We start from the raw sequence: 13,474 nt of genomic DNA, 5'->3' as shown, positions 1-13,474 counted from the left end.
TACCCCATATACAGATTGCAGAATCACATCAGTTACACATCCATTGATTAACATATTGCCATACTAGTGTCTGTTGTGTTCTGCTGCCTTTCCTATCCTCTACTATCCCCCCTCCCCTCCCCTCCCCTCCCCTCTTCTCTCTCTGCCCCCTCTACTGACATTCATTTGTCCCCCTTGTATTATTTTTCCCTTTCCCCTCACTTCCTCTTGTATGTACTTTTGTATAACTCTGAGGGTCTCCTTCCATTTCCATGCAATTTCCCTTCTCTCTCCCTTTCCCTCCCACCTCTCATCCCTGTTTAATGTTAATCTTCTTCTCATGCTCTTCGACCCTACTCTGTTCTTAGTCACTCTCCTTATATCAAAGAAGACATTTGGCATTTGTTTTTTAGGGATTGGCTAGCTTCACTTAGCATAATCTGCTCTAATGCCATCCATTTCCTTGTAAATTCTATGATTTTGTCATCTTCTTTCTAAGAAAACAAAAAGTAACACTTTTTACCTTTGAGAAATTATCTCAGTCTCATTCCAGTTGGGGAGTTCTTAAAGACAGCTATAGGATATATGCCCTTCCTGATGGAATGCTGTGTTCCTGGATGCTCTGCCTCACTTGGGCCTAGAGGTGTACATAGTGTGGGTTTAGACAGTGCTATGGAGGTTTAATTAGAGATATCCACTATGCTAACATTTGGCATCGCCAGGGTTCTTCCAGGGCTTCTAGCCTAACTTGCAAGATGGAAAAAAAAAAATTTCATGAGAATTACAAAAGGAAGCAAATTGGTCAGATAGAGCTCCTCCCCTCACGAGGAGTCTTGGGAGCAGAACAGGCAATGTTCTAGAGAGGGCGGTGCATGGAGAAGAGTGCAGGCTTTTGGTAAAGTGATGAAGCTTAAGCATAAGAGCAGGATAGTAGAGGAGTGTTGTTACCTGACCCCCTCAGAAAAGTGGCCAAAATCATAAGTTGCTTAGCTTGAGGAGATTTCTAAAAGAAGAGGAATGCAGGGCAGAACTGAATTCAGGAGTGAGTATGGAATCAGGCTGGGAGCATACAAGGAATCACAGGGAGCATGGAGAAGTTATTTAAGAACCAGACAGCTTTGTCCCAGCCAACCTGTCAACACTCTCCTGTTCTAAGAGTTTAGAAGATCACAGAGGTACACTACTGCTTTTCTGATCATAGCTCAAAACCCATGAGGGATAGAATGAACACTGAAAGTAGAGGCTACATATTTGGGCTCTAGTCCAATCTCTCTATGAGCTTCAAATCTGCAACCAGATTAAAAATTACTGTCCTCTACCCTGTACTATGGTACTAATTCTCAAAGAATTAATGAATGTCAAAGCACTCTGTGCATGACAGCTGTTCTAACTCCTGGCACAAGTACCTCCCATCTCTTCACATCTCTGGGCCCCTCTAACTGACAAAGAAAAACATGAATTCTATAATTTTATACTAGTGCTTCCAATGATTCAACTTCATACATTCCTGAAACACATATTTAACACTTAAACCCGTGTTTGGTACTAGGGGTATGTATGGAAGGGAATAATAAATGATCTCTGGTGTCCATCTGATTAACTTTTGTGATTAACTGATTCCAAGTTAGAGGAAAAGAGGGGTGTGTTAGTTATTAGACCCTAAAACTCTAGCAACTTAAAGCCTCCTCCCAAGAGAAGGGAGGAATTCGCTTAATACCCTATGCTAGGGACACATTGTGATGGCCTTCTCCAAATCACACACTGACCCAACTGTGTGGTATTTTAAGATGCAACAGATTGGCATGTGACTTTATTATTTCCTAAAGATTGCCGAAGAAATATCAAATATGGTCTCTACCTTCGAGGGACCTATAATTTAATTGAGGAAACAGAGATAAAGGAAGGAATAACTAGAGCAGGTATATTAATACTTAATGAGGAATGGAGTGGTGGGGTCAGAGAAAGGAGAGGGCAAACAAAATCAGAGGACACAAAGGAGGTAGGAATTCATTTGGTCTACAGGATAAGGGAGATTGGGACAATGTGAGAATGGCAGCAAAGGATAGTTCCTATTGGTACAGCAGTATGCCTGGTATCCTAAAGAGGGGTGTGTGTGTGTGTGTGTATGCATGCGTGTGTGTGTGTGCGCACATGTGTGTTGGATCACAAGACTGAAAATCATCTTGACTGGAGCAGGGCTCAGTGTTAGCTTAGAACAGGGATCAGAACTGACTTCCCTGGCACATGCCTATAGTTCCAGCTACTGGGGAGACTGAGACAGGAGAATCACAAGTTCAAGGTCAGCCTCGGCACTTTAGTGAGACACTGTCTCAAAATAGCCCAGGGGATATAGTGGTAGAGTACCCCTGGGTTTAATCCCCAGTTGTGAAAAACAAACAAGCAAAGAATAGGAATCAGAAGTTAAACAGATGTAGAGGCAAGAAATGAGGGCTCTTGGTTCTGGGCTGAAGAGTTCATATCCTAATGTAAAATGGGAGGAACTAGGAACTTTGAGACAGACCAAATTATGGTATATGCATATATGAATATGGCAAAATGAATTCCACTATTATGTATAATTGTAATACACCAAAAAATAATGTCACAACCTTCTGAAAGAATTAGTATGACAAGTGTTAGAATTTAGTGCTTATTCTAAAGTAAGTAGTGGCAGCAATGATTAAAACTATTTAATACCATCTCATTCACTCAACTCCAGCATCAAAAAACCAGGCCCTGTTTTGTACATATTACAGGAAGCCCTGAAGGAATAATCAGAATTGACACTTACCCAGCAAGTGGAGTACAGATGTTGCCACTGCCTTTCCAAGAGCATTGGTGGCTGTGCAAACATAGGTTCCTTCATTTTCAAGGGAAACATTCTGCAACAACAGGGATCCATTGAAAAGCAAGGAAATATTGTCACTCAGAGATCCTCCTCTCTTCAACCAAGTTACATTAGGCTGAGGGACACCTTTGGAACAAAAACAAATATGACAAAGGCAATTCTTTAAGAACAGGGCCACAGAACCACATGACAAATACCATCTAGTATTTTGTCTATAAGTGAGCAAATGGGTTTAAAATAAATAAAAGGAAAAATGGCTATTTTTACTTTTTACACCTTTTCTTTGGCAAGTTCATGGGAATCCTGTCACAGCAAAGTGCTGGGTCTGCTGAGCACCTGGAAGTTTTATGTGTATGTTAAGGAACAGGAGCCAGAGTGAGAGGCATTGCTCTATATGGGTAAGGGAGGGAATTTTGAAGTTGGCTGGGACAATGGGAGAGTGATTGCAAAGGAGCTGCTGAAGCTGGGGGAATATGGAGGAAGAGCCAAAGAGAGAAATTCCAAGTAGTGAGCTGTCATAAAGAAGCTTTTGGAAAACAAATGCAGATAGATCTTAAGTCCTTTGCTGTACAGAGGCAATGAAACATCCCTCTTTGAGAAACATTATAAAATCTTGAGAGAAACATATTTTTTAAAAAGGTTTTTCATCATAGATGGACACAATATCTTTATTAATTAATTTATTTTTATGTGGTGCTGCGGATTAAACCCAGTGCCTCACACATGCTAGGCAAGTGCTCTACCACTGATCCACAACCCCAGCCCTACAATGGTAATTCTGAAAACACCCATGTCTGCCTGTCCAATATTAACTTCTCCCTGGAGGTCAAGCCTCCCAGATATGAACATTCCCTGAGGGGTCTCAAACTCTGTAAATCCATAGTCAATCCCATCTGTCTCCTCTAACTCCATGCTTGTTCCCTTTTATCATCACAGTGCCCCATTTACTCCAGCCATCCTGTCTCACACCCATTCTTGGCCCTCACCTACTTTTCATTCTCCATGTCTAATTTGCCATAAAGTTAAAAAAAGAAATAATTCCTGAAAGCTCTCTTGGACTTTTCCCTTTTCTCCATTTTCAATAGTCAGTGCTGGAGCATTGAGCACAGTTCTCACCTTGATGAAACAACTTCTTACTGAGTTCCCTATGTCCAAACTATCCTCATACAAGGCCAGCAGGAATAAGGTGCTTAGAGACCCCTGCTGGCCCCGGCTGCCCATAGATGCATGGAGCCTGATATTCCCTGTTCTGCACCCCTTAGCTCTAACTCCAACCAACTGCCATGTCCCTCCTGCCACAGAGCTCACAGTATAGTTAAGTCACTGCTGTCAACAAGCATGCCCAGCCTGCCATCTATCTTTGGCTCTGATTTCTCAGTTTGTGACTCTCCTGTTTGTGGCTGTATTTATACCTTGTGGGAAGTCCCCTGAGACACTCAGTTGGTTAAATACCCCTTGTGACTCTTGCACTTTGCTCACATTGACACAAGTACATTTATAACATTATGTCATGACCAGCATAGGATACCATCTTTCTGGAAGTTGCCTGTTGGGCATGCTCAGTAAAAGTTTGTTGAACTACAAGTGCTCTCAGTCCTACGGAGGATCTGCCTGTCCTGGGGTTCACCTGCTGTCCAGGCCTCAGGAAATGTTCTGCTACATTTACACTCCTGGCTGGTTAAGGTGTTGTGATAAATCAAAGCAAGAATCCCAAGTGAAGGATGTCATCAAAAAGTATCCAGTCCTGCAACTTTGCTCTGCTCTGGCAACTGCAGCCCAGAGTTGCCTGACTCTGCTGGCTTCCCCTGGCTTAAGAGGGACCTCCAAATCTTCTCTGGAACTCAGATCACCAGATGCCTTAGCCCCATGTAACTACATATATGGGACTAGTTCCTATGTCAGGTGTTCTCTTTAAGCACCCCCATTTCAATAGTTTCGAAATGCAGAGCTAGGTTGGTGAAGATTGTCATGTGACATTGCACTCCAGGAGCCTAGCTTTCATCTCAGTAGACCTTAATGCTCAACAGAATTGAAAACAAAAAACCAAAAACTCCTCAAAATGATTTTTAATGGGCCCATTTTGTTCCTGAGTTATTCTGATGCTCTATTACTTTCTAGTTGCTTTATATCCCCCATGTCTTTCCTCAAATCACTGAGCAATAGAGACAACATAAAGGCTGCTTAGACCACCCACTCACTCCCAAGCTCCTGACATTTCTAAGTAATCAAGCATTCATCCATCCAGCAAATATTTTGTGGTCACTGAGTGTCAGCACTGTTTTAGGTGCTTGGATCATAGCTTTTCCGGAATGCTGAACATCAGCTTTTCCCGCTGCTTGGCTTTCAGGAGAATAAGAGAGAATGAGATTCCTCTCAGGAATCTGGTTCCTTCTCCAGCAATCTAATAAGACAACCTAAGAGCCTCTGACTTGGTTCAAAGCCCCAAGCAAAAATCAGCCAGATTCACCTCGGGAGTCCCAGAGCAATGTTGTGTACACAGGAGGCTTATTAAAGTAAATTGAGTAGAACAAACCAAAGGTCAGGGAAGTTGTTTTGAGCTATATAATTACAGCTGTTTTCTAAAGAAAATGAGACCTTTCCCTTCAGAACATCTTGGAAGATTTGGAAGCATGCCTTTGCAGGCAAGAGCTGCATAATAGCGAGAAAAGTATGTGGGGTTCCTATAGCTATCTGAGGGATCAGAGGTGGAGGCGAGGAGGATTGGGAGCAGGAAAAGCCTGGGTGATTGGATACCTTTGCCATGATCTCTGAATTTTCACACTTGCTTAATTTCCAAATGCTGGCTTGTTATTAATGATGTTTTGCTATGAATGGAAACCAGTCAAGGAGCTGAGTTCTGCTTCTGGATCAATGAAGGGCAAAAGAGAGCTAGGACCATTTAATGCAAGAGCCAAGGGCAAGAGGGCTCAGGCCAGGGCAACCCCAGAGAACTGTCAGAAGTCAGGTCCAGAAGGCTCTGGAATGTGCAAAATCTGGAACTGACAGGGGTCAGAGGCAATCACACATGAATGTAAGTCTCAGCGTGGGAAGGAGATGAGACTGAGCTTGCATAGTTAGTAATATTTTGCATACACTTGGAATTTCAGAAAGCAAAACAGAACATGGCAAGGTTTTAATGCAAAAGGGACACAAAAGTCCCAATGCTGAAAGGAGAAGCAGACCCTGGAACCCAACACAGAGAAGCATCATTACATGTGTGACCACTGTCAAAGAACTGACAAGGCCAAAGGAAACTCAGACAAGATTCTTTGTACTACTGCTCTTCGACACATTTTAGAACTACAAATGTTTACCCTGTTGAAACAGCTATAAAATGTCAGAAGTAGTTTAAACTTGTTTATCTAACCTCAAAGACAGGCTGTTTCCCGCAAGACTTATAGCTCTGAAATATTCAGCGTTCTGTTTCCACAATGCTGAAATCGTTTTTGGAAAGCAAATGTTATGGAAAAAAGCATCAGATCTGGAGCGGCCGTGAAACATGTGCTGCAAAAAGTCTGCACCTCTAGGATGTCTTTAAAATAGTCAGTGTTTAAAAACAAATTTCCTTCATCCTTGAAAGCCTATGAAATATTCCACACTATAAAATCCTTGGCCTATTCAGACTATTTTAAAATGCTGGATTTCTATATAAATATATATTATTCCTATATGTTCTTGTTCATTTGTTTGTTTCCTCCAGCTACTCAACACTCAGACAATATTCTGCATTTCTCCCCACATACAAAAGATTGAAGTTGCCATTAATTACCTCCTGGGAATCATGAAGAAATGATGTGGCCAATTTATAAGATAAGCAGCAAATTGAACACAATGTAGGCAAACCACAAAGGGAGCTGTCACTAATAAATGAGATAAACAAACAAGAGTTCAAGTTTCCAGTGTCAGAGAAAATTATCTTGAAGCCATTAGGATAAATACATGATGTGAACATACTTTATATACAAAGATATGAAAAATGGTGCTCTATATGTATAATAAGAATTATAATGCATTTCACTGTCATATATTTAAAAAAATAAAATCAATAAAAATATTTAAAAAAGAAATACAAATGACCATAAAAAAAGAATGTACTCTTCTCAGGCACAATTGTCATGCCTGTAATCGCAGTGGCTTGGGAGGTTGAGGCAGGAGAATTGTAAATTCAGGGCCAGCCTGGATAACTTGGTGAGTCCTTAAGCAAAATAAAAAACAAAAAAGGCTGGGGACATGGCTCAGTGGTAGAGCACCCTTGGGTTCAATCCCCAGGAACATAAAAAACAATAAAAAATAATGTATTCTTCAACTACAAGGTCAATCTGCACCACATAGGCAGTTTCATAAGGAAGGTTCCTCTTTTGAGTTACCTGCATAACCTTTCGTCCTTTCTTGGCAATATATCATCTATGCTTTTTTGATATGAAGAACTATTCATCAGTGATGCCATATCCAGAAGTCTCTCTGAATACAAGGCTATGGTTTTCGCCATCTAGAGAATTCTCCCCAATATTTGTTGAAATACTTTTCCTTCTTTAGTAAAATGATGTTATCAGATTGATATCATTAGTTCCCCAAGCATTTTGATTTGGGGATTTAGAACTCTTTGGGGTCACAGCATCCATTTCAACTTCATAATTAAAAGTCCTGCCTTCTGACATGGAGGAAGGCTGATCAAGTCCTTTCCCAAGTCTGGTCATCTCTGACCTCTCAGGTATCCTGAGCTTCTGCTTAACTTGAGACTGGGTAGTTCTCCCTAACTCTGCCAATTGTATCCCATGAGCACTACATGTTCAATTCTGGATATTGTCTTCTGGGGTCTCATTTATAGGTTAGAAAGTACCCATGAAAATTATTTCATAAATGGTCTAAAAACCATTTTTTTTGGTTCTTTGAGGAATGATTCAAAGTCAAGGTGTTGTAAGTCAAGCATAATAACATACATTGGAGCTATGTAAGTGTTGGAAAACACTGGTTCTAGTACAGAACATGAGGAAAATGGCTAGACAATAGTTCAAAAGGGGAGAAGCTGGGTATTGCTGAGGCTCTTCCTGACAAACAGCAATTTTGGTAATCTGTCACTCTAACACCTTTATCCTTACTGAATAGCTGCAGTTTAAAATAATGCTTATTTTATACAGCATGATCTTGAAGTTGATCCCACTGCTACCACAATGGGACCCTGGAGAACCAAGTGTGGGCAGCTGGTGTCCTTAGGTGACAGCTCAAGCCTGAGCTACTCCCTAGGGCTCCTTTTCTCGAGGCATTGACCACTTGCTCTATTTCTGGGGCCTTTTTCCTCAGGCATGGAAGGGAGTGAACTGTCAGTTTTCCTAGCCCTCTGGCTTTTACTATTCTTGGAGGAGAAAAGCACAAAAGTCTTTTTAATCTATGGCACTACTGCTAACAGCAATGGTCCTCCCGCCCCAGGTGTTGCACTGCTCTCCACCTAGCACACTGAGTACTATGTTAAGGTTGCCTGTGTGCCGTTCTCTTCACCAGGGATTGTTTGCCACTTGGAAAATAACTACTCACTCTCAAAGATTCATATCAAAATTACTTCCGTGGCCTCAGGCATTGATAGCTGATTCCTCTTGAGGTATCAGTTTTTGATATGCTTGATTCTACCTTCAGAATGAGCCACAGCATGGGCCTGGGCTCTGCCATTAGCCCCAGTCTTCTAATTCATTCCTGGTTAGCCACTGATTCCTGAGGAAGGATCTCTCATTTTGAGGTAACATTTTAGATAATTCCTAGGGACCTCTGGTCCCATTTCCTGGCTAAAAGAGTAGTTCTTAATCTTGGCTCCACTTTAGAATCTTCTGGAGAGCTTTAAAATAACCCTGAGTTTCAGGACATATTGCAGATGAATTAAGGCATAATCTCTTGGGCTAGGGTAGGCTGTGGGGAGGTATTGGTGTCTATAGGTCTGAACTGACATGATCCACAATTACAAATGACTTTGGTGTATTATATATCAATAACAAAAATGAATAAGTTTATGCTGAATTATCAAATAGCTGGAGGGGATTAATGAATGAAAAGCAAAAACAGAAGAGCACTAAATTGAGATATTAATAGTGATGCTGAATTTCTCTACAGATCCTGTGGTGCTCCCTCCACTTCTACAATGAACACTCTTTTTTAGACTGCACTTAGAACCTTGCATGCTTTTTTACTTCTGATGAATATATTCCAACAAAACGTCTTCTCTTGAGTCCCCACTCTATATGGGATCTGTGGGCCCCTCTTGCTATGAAGGTACAGTTAGGGCAGAGAAGCTGGAGTAAAACTGTTAGTGACAGTTCAAGGCTGAGCTACTCCCCAGGTGAACTAACTGTTAGTTCACTCCAGGGCGTTTGATGATTTCCTGTGTTTTACATAATACTCTACTATAGTAATATGTGCATACCCATGTTTAAAAGAGCACAATTCACAATAACCAAACTATGGAACCAGGCTAGGTGTCTATCAATGGATGAATAACAAAGAAAATGTGGTATATATACACAATGGAGTTCTACTAAGCCATAAAGAAGAATAAAATTATGTCATTTGCAGGAAATGGATGGAACTTGAGAACATTGTTCTATCACTAGTACTATCCCAACTTAGTGCCCCTCTGATTTTTCCTTTTCATTCATTTATTTCGTCTAGCTAAAAATAAGCCAAATTCAGAAAGTCAAGTGTCATATGTTTTCTCTTGTATGTATGGAAACTAGACAGGAAAAATGGAAAAGAAAGGGGGAGGAATCTTATGAAAATTGCCAGGAAAGCAGTAGAGGAAAGAAACCAGGGGGTGGAAAGAAGGAAAGGAAAGGGGAAATACTGGGGAATGATGTTGGCCAAACATATTGTTATATCCTGTGCATGAATGAATATGTAACAATGAATCTCACCATTATGCATAATTATAGTGCACTAGTAAAATATGTAAAAATAAAAATAATAATTAAAAAATAGATATTGCTTCACCCTCCATAGGTACTCTATGCTCTCTGCTATCTCACATAAGACAAAAGTAGAGTCTTAGAGGGCAGAAAACAAGCAAGGACTTCTATTGTATAGGTAGAGTTGATTGGCTCTAAGTGTTTGCAACCCTTCACTTCTACTGCCTGGAAGAAAGAGCCTCCCAGCTGCAGATGAGTATATCTCAGGCAGGTCTAGAAAACTCTGGCTCCTGATTGGACAACAACAGAGGAGCCATGAGGAAGCAGGCCAACCAGGAAGCACCACTCAAAGACTCTTCCTGGATTTGAAGCAACTCATTTTTTCAGAAACCTGGGTTTCAGAAGATCTTCCTGGTGGTCTCTAAATAAAATACAAAATAGGGCTGGGAATGTGGCTCAGTGGTCAAGTACCTCTGAGTTTAATCCCTGATACCCTCGACCCACCCTCCCACCCCCCAAAAAAGCAGGTATTGTGTTCATCTACTACTAAAAATATATTTTTTAAAAAAGAATGAATGAGCACAAATGTGGAATTATGCGATAAAAATACAGAGGGCTTTATTAAGGTCAGTCTGCATCTACCATGTGAAAGGATGAATGTTAATGGGTAGCTGGGCATCTGCTAAGTTTTCGGTACAGAAAAATGTATTGGTGGGACTGAAGACAGGAATGAGGTGAAGATCCTTAGGGATGAAAGCAGTACTGTTAACAATAGGACTAGATTACATTAGCTGTAGTCTGAATGCTTCAAGACAATGTTAAGACTCAGTATATGCAAATACACAAGGTTTTTTGCCATAAGTCTGAAATTTGGTAGGAGTCTGAATAAGCTTTCCTGGTTTACATTTTGCATATCCAGCTACCTTATTCTAGATTTTCTTTTCACTTTTTGATTGCATACAGACCTATGTTTTCTCCAAATGAGAAACTGAGATTGGATAAAAATAATATTCAATTCTCAATGTGCATTCAGAATAGAGCTTCAATGGATCTTCTAAGAACAAACCACTGTTTTAGAAATAAGGCTTTGTAATCTGCTAAATCAATAATCTAAATATGAGTACAAAGAGGTTTGGGGCAAGCATGTGAAGAGTTGGGTAAGGGTGGATAGTCATTACCAAATAGTGTAGCTGGCCAGGCTCCTTGCCCACTTCTGCAGGGGTGGTGGAAGCACGTGGCCTGACTTGGCACTGCAGACAGAATTTTGGCCTAACATTAGCTGACACCTCTCCATGTACTCAATTTGGATCCTAGATCTCACACATGGGACAGTGTTCCCCCTCAGGTGGGAACTTGGCTTGTTACCCATTCCTGAGCTTCTGGAACCCTGTTCACAAGCTATAGCACTTCCTAGATTCTGCTTCAAACCTCTGCTTTGATACCCTCCCTCTGGTTAGACTCCTGCATGTTTCCCATTCCACTATCTCTAACCCATTGTTTCCTTCTATATAGACTTGGGTTTAAATCTTAACTCACACACTGATTAGGTATAGAAACAAGGACAAGTAACTATATATACTTGAGTCTATTTCCTCCTAAGCAAAATAATGTACTACCACTACTACTAATATCCATTTCTTAGGCTGTTTGTTCAAGCTTATATGTGTTAGCTGCTTAAGTTATTGTTGTTTGTGATGAGTTTTGATAGTTTTTCACTATATTCTTTATTGAGATGCTGCCTCTTAGCATCTACTGCTCTGTCTCTACAATAAAGCTGCTCTTAGTCTTCATATGCTAATACCGCAGTCCTAGGCTGGGGACATTTGTATCATAGCTCCTCAATTAATGATACATCATTGCTAGATTTCAGACATGTCTGCTCTTTCCTGAACAATTCAGAGACATGGTATCTTATTCCAGTATCTTGGGTGAATGGGGAAATTTTAGGCCCAACAATCCAATCAATGACCAGTAATAAAATTTGGTTGAGCTCAGTTTGTGGGCTTTATGCAGTTGCTCCTCTAATTCTTCATCCATATTGAAGGCAGAATGCTCTTTCTAAAAATCAGATAGGTTCATACCATTACCCTGATTAGAACTGTTCTTATCTCCTCATTGCCAGTAAAATGTAGTCCATGTGTTTTAGCATGACATTAAAAGACTTTCACAAGATGGTCCTAAATTACACTTCCAAATGCACTCTTACCACTCCCCTTCATATCCTCTGCTTTACATCATGGATCTACTCGTGGTTATGAAAACAAGCCAGGCCCTCTCCCATTTCTGTGCTTTTGCATATATGCTTTTTTGATTAAATTGTCCTTCCTTTTTGTTATAAATGTCCTGGTTGCAATTCATTTCTTCTGTGAACCTTCTCTAACTATTTAGAAGCCATAACTAATCTCTCCTTTATGTGTCTGGTACACTTTTTAAACATTTCTATTATTTTTTGTGACATCATATCATAATTTTTTGATCTACATAGCTGCAGAAACAAGATCTTATTCATCTCTGCTCATTAAGGAACTAGATTGGTATTGGTAAATCCTAAGTGGATGCTGCTAAATGGATGAAGGATGGATGGAGTTTCCAACCATCCATGATTGATTTTTTTTAAGTTGTAGATGAATACAATACTTTTATTTTGTTTATTTAGTTTTTTAAAAAATACTTTTTATAGTTGTGTATGAACTCAATGCCTTTATTTGTCTTTATGTGGTGCTAGGATCAAACCCAGTGCCTCACACTTGCGAGGCAAGTGCACTACCACTGAGCTATAACTCTAGCCCCCCTCCCCCTTTTATAGTGTGGTGCTTGAGATAGAACTCAGTGCCTCAAAATTGCTAGGCAAGTGCTCTACCACTGAGCCACAATTCTGGCCCCCATGATTGATTTTTGACACACATAGGGTTAAGAGAGGAAGAGAGTGGAATGATTTCTGTATTATACACAAAAGTAGGAAAAACTAGGGGGGAGCCTTTTAGAGTGGAGAGAGATGTTTTAAATAGACTTTTTCCCCCACTAAAATTTTAGCTATTTCAAGTATTGTAAATAGTCTAAAAAGGAAATAACCACAGTATAGGAGAGAGTATATATTTCAAAAACCACAGATCAAGAAAAATAAATTAGCTTTAATTTAGGATATGGTCTAAAGCACCAAAATGTTCAGTTTATCAAACAGGAATAAGCAAATCCTCAAATTTCCTTTTTAAATCTTCTGAAAATTATATGTAGAGTTTTGTAAGTAAATGAACCTTGGGGGAGAGATGGCATGCGTGTGCATGCGCTTGCTCATTCTCGCTCTCGCTACCTTATTCTAGATTTTCTTTTCACTTTTTGATTGCATACAGACCCATGTTTTCTCCAAATGAGAAACTGAGATTGGGTAAAAATAATATTCAATTCTCAATGTGCATTCAGAATAGAGCTTCAAAGGATCTTCTAAGAACAAACTCTCTCTCTCTCTCTCTCTCTCTCTCTCTCTCTCTCTCTCTCTCTTCTCAAAGGAACTTGTAACTTAAAGATGTTTAAGAATTACTACCATTAAATTCCATCCTATGTAGTATAATCCCAAGGATGATGGGGTAAAATAATTAGTCAGAGTGATGAGACTATATTTAGGAATTTAACCATATAATCCTGATGCACCACAAGTATTTTCCCAAGGTCCTTTCTTGAAAGGGACATTATTGAACCCTGTAAAGAATTAAGCTAATAATTGGCTAGACATCAACAGAATTCCTAGGTATATTCTACAGCC

The 13,474-nt window shown here is 40.1% G+C and overlaps 1 protein-coding gene across 2 annotated transcripts in view; it reads right to left on the bottom strand.

Moving 5' to 3' along the window:
• Nucleotides 1–13,474, bottom strand: part of Adamtsl3 (ADAMTS like 3) — a 341,011-nt gene that overhangs the window by 21,427 nt on the left and 306,110 nt on the right. For both annotated transcript variants that reach the window (XM_058577562.1, XM_046438417.2), the window contains exon 24: nucleotides 2,771–2,953. In XM_058577562.1, coding sequence (XP_058433545.1) covers nucleotides 2,771–2,953 — 183 coding nt within the window. The remainder of the gene's footprint in view (nucleotides 1–2,770; nucleotides 2,954–13,474) is intronic.

This window comes from Marmota monax, unplaced genomic scaffold (assembly GCF_021218885.2).
Source record: "Marmota monax isolate L192 unplaced genomic scaffold, Marmota_monax_Labrador192_F-V1.1 WCK01_AAM20220418_F8-fsc00005, whole genome shotgun sequence".
Taxonomy (NCBI): Eukaryota; Metazoa; Chordata; class Mammalia; order Rodentia; family Sciuridae; genus Marmota; species Marmota monax.
The sequence above is the reverse complement of the archived record's forward strand: the minus strand, read 5'-3'. Positions and strand labels throughout refer to the sequence as shown.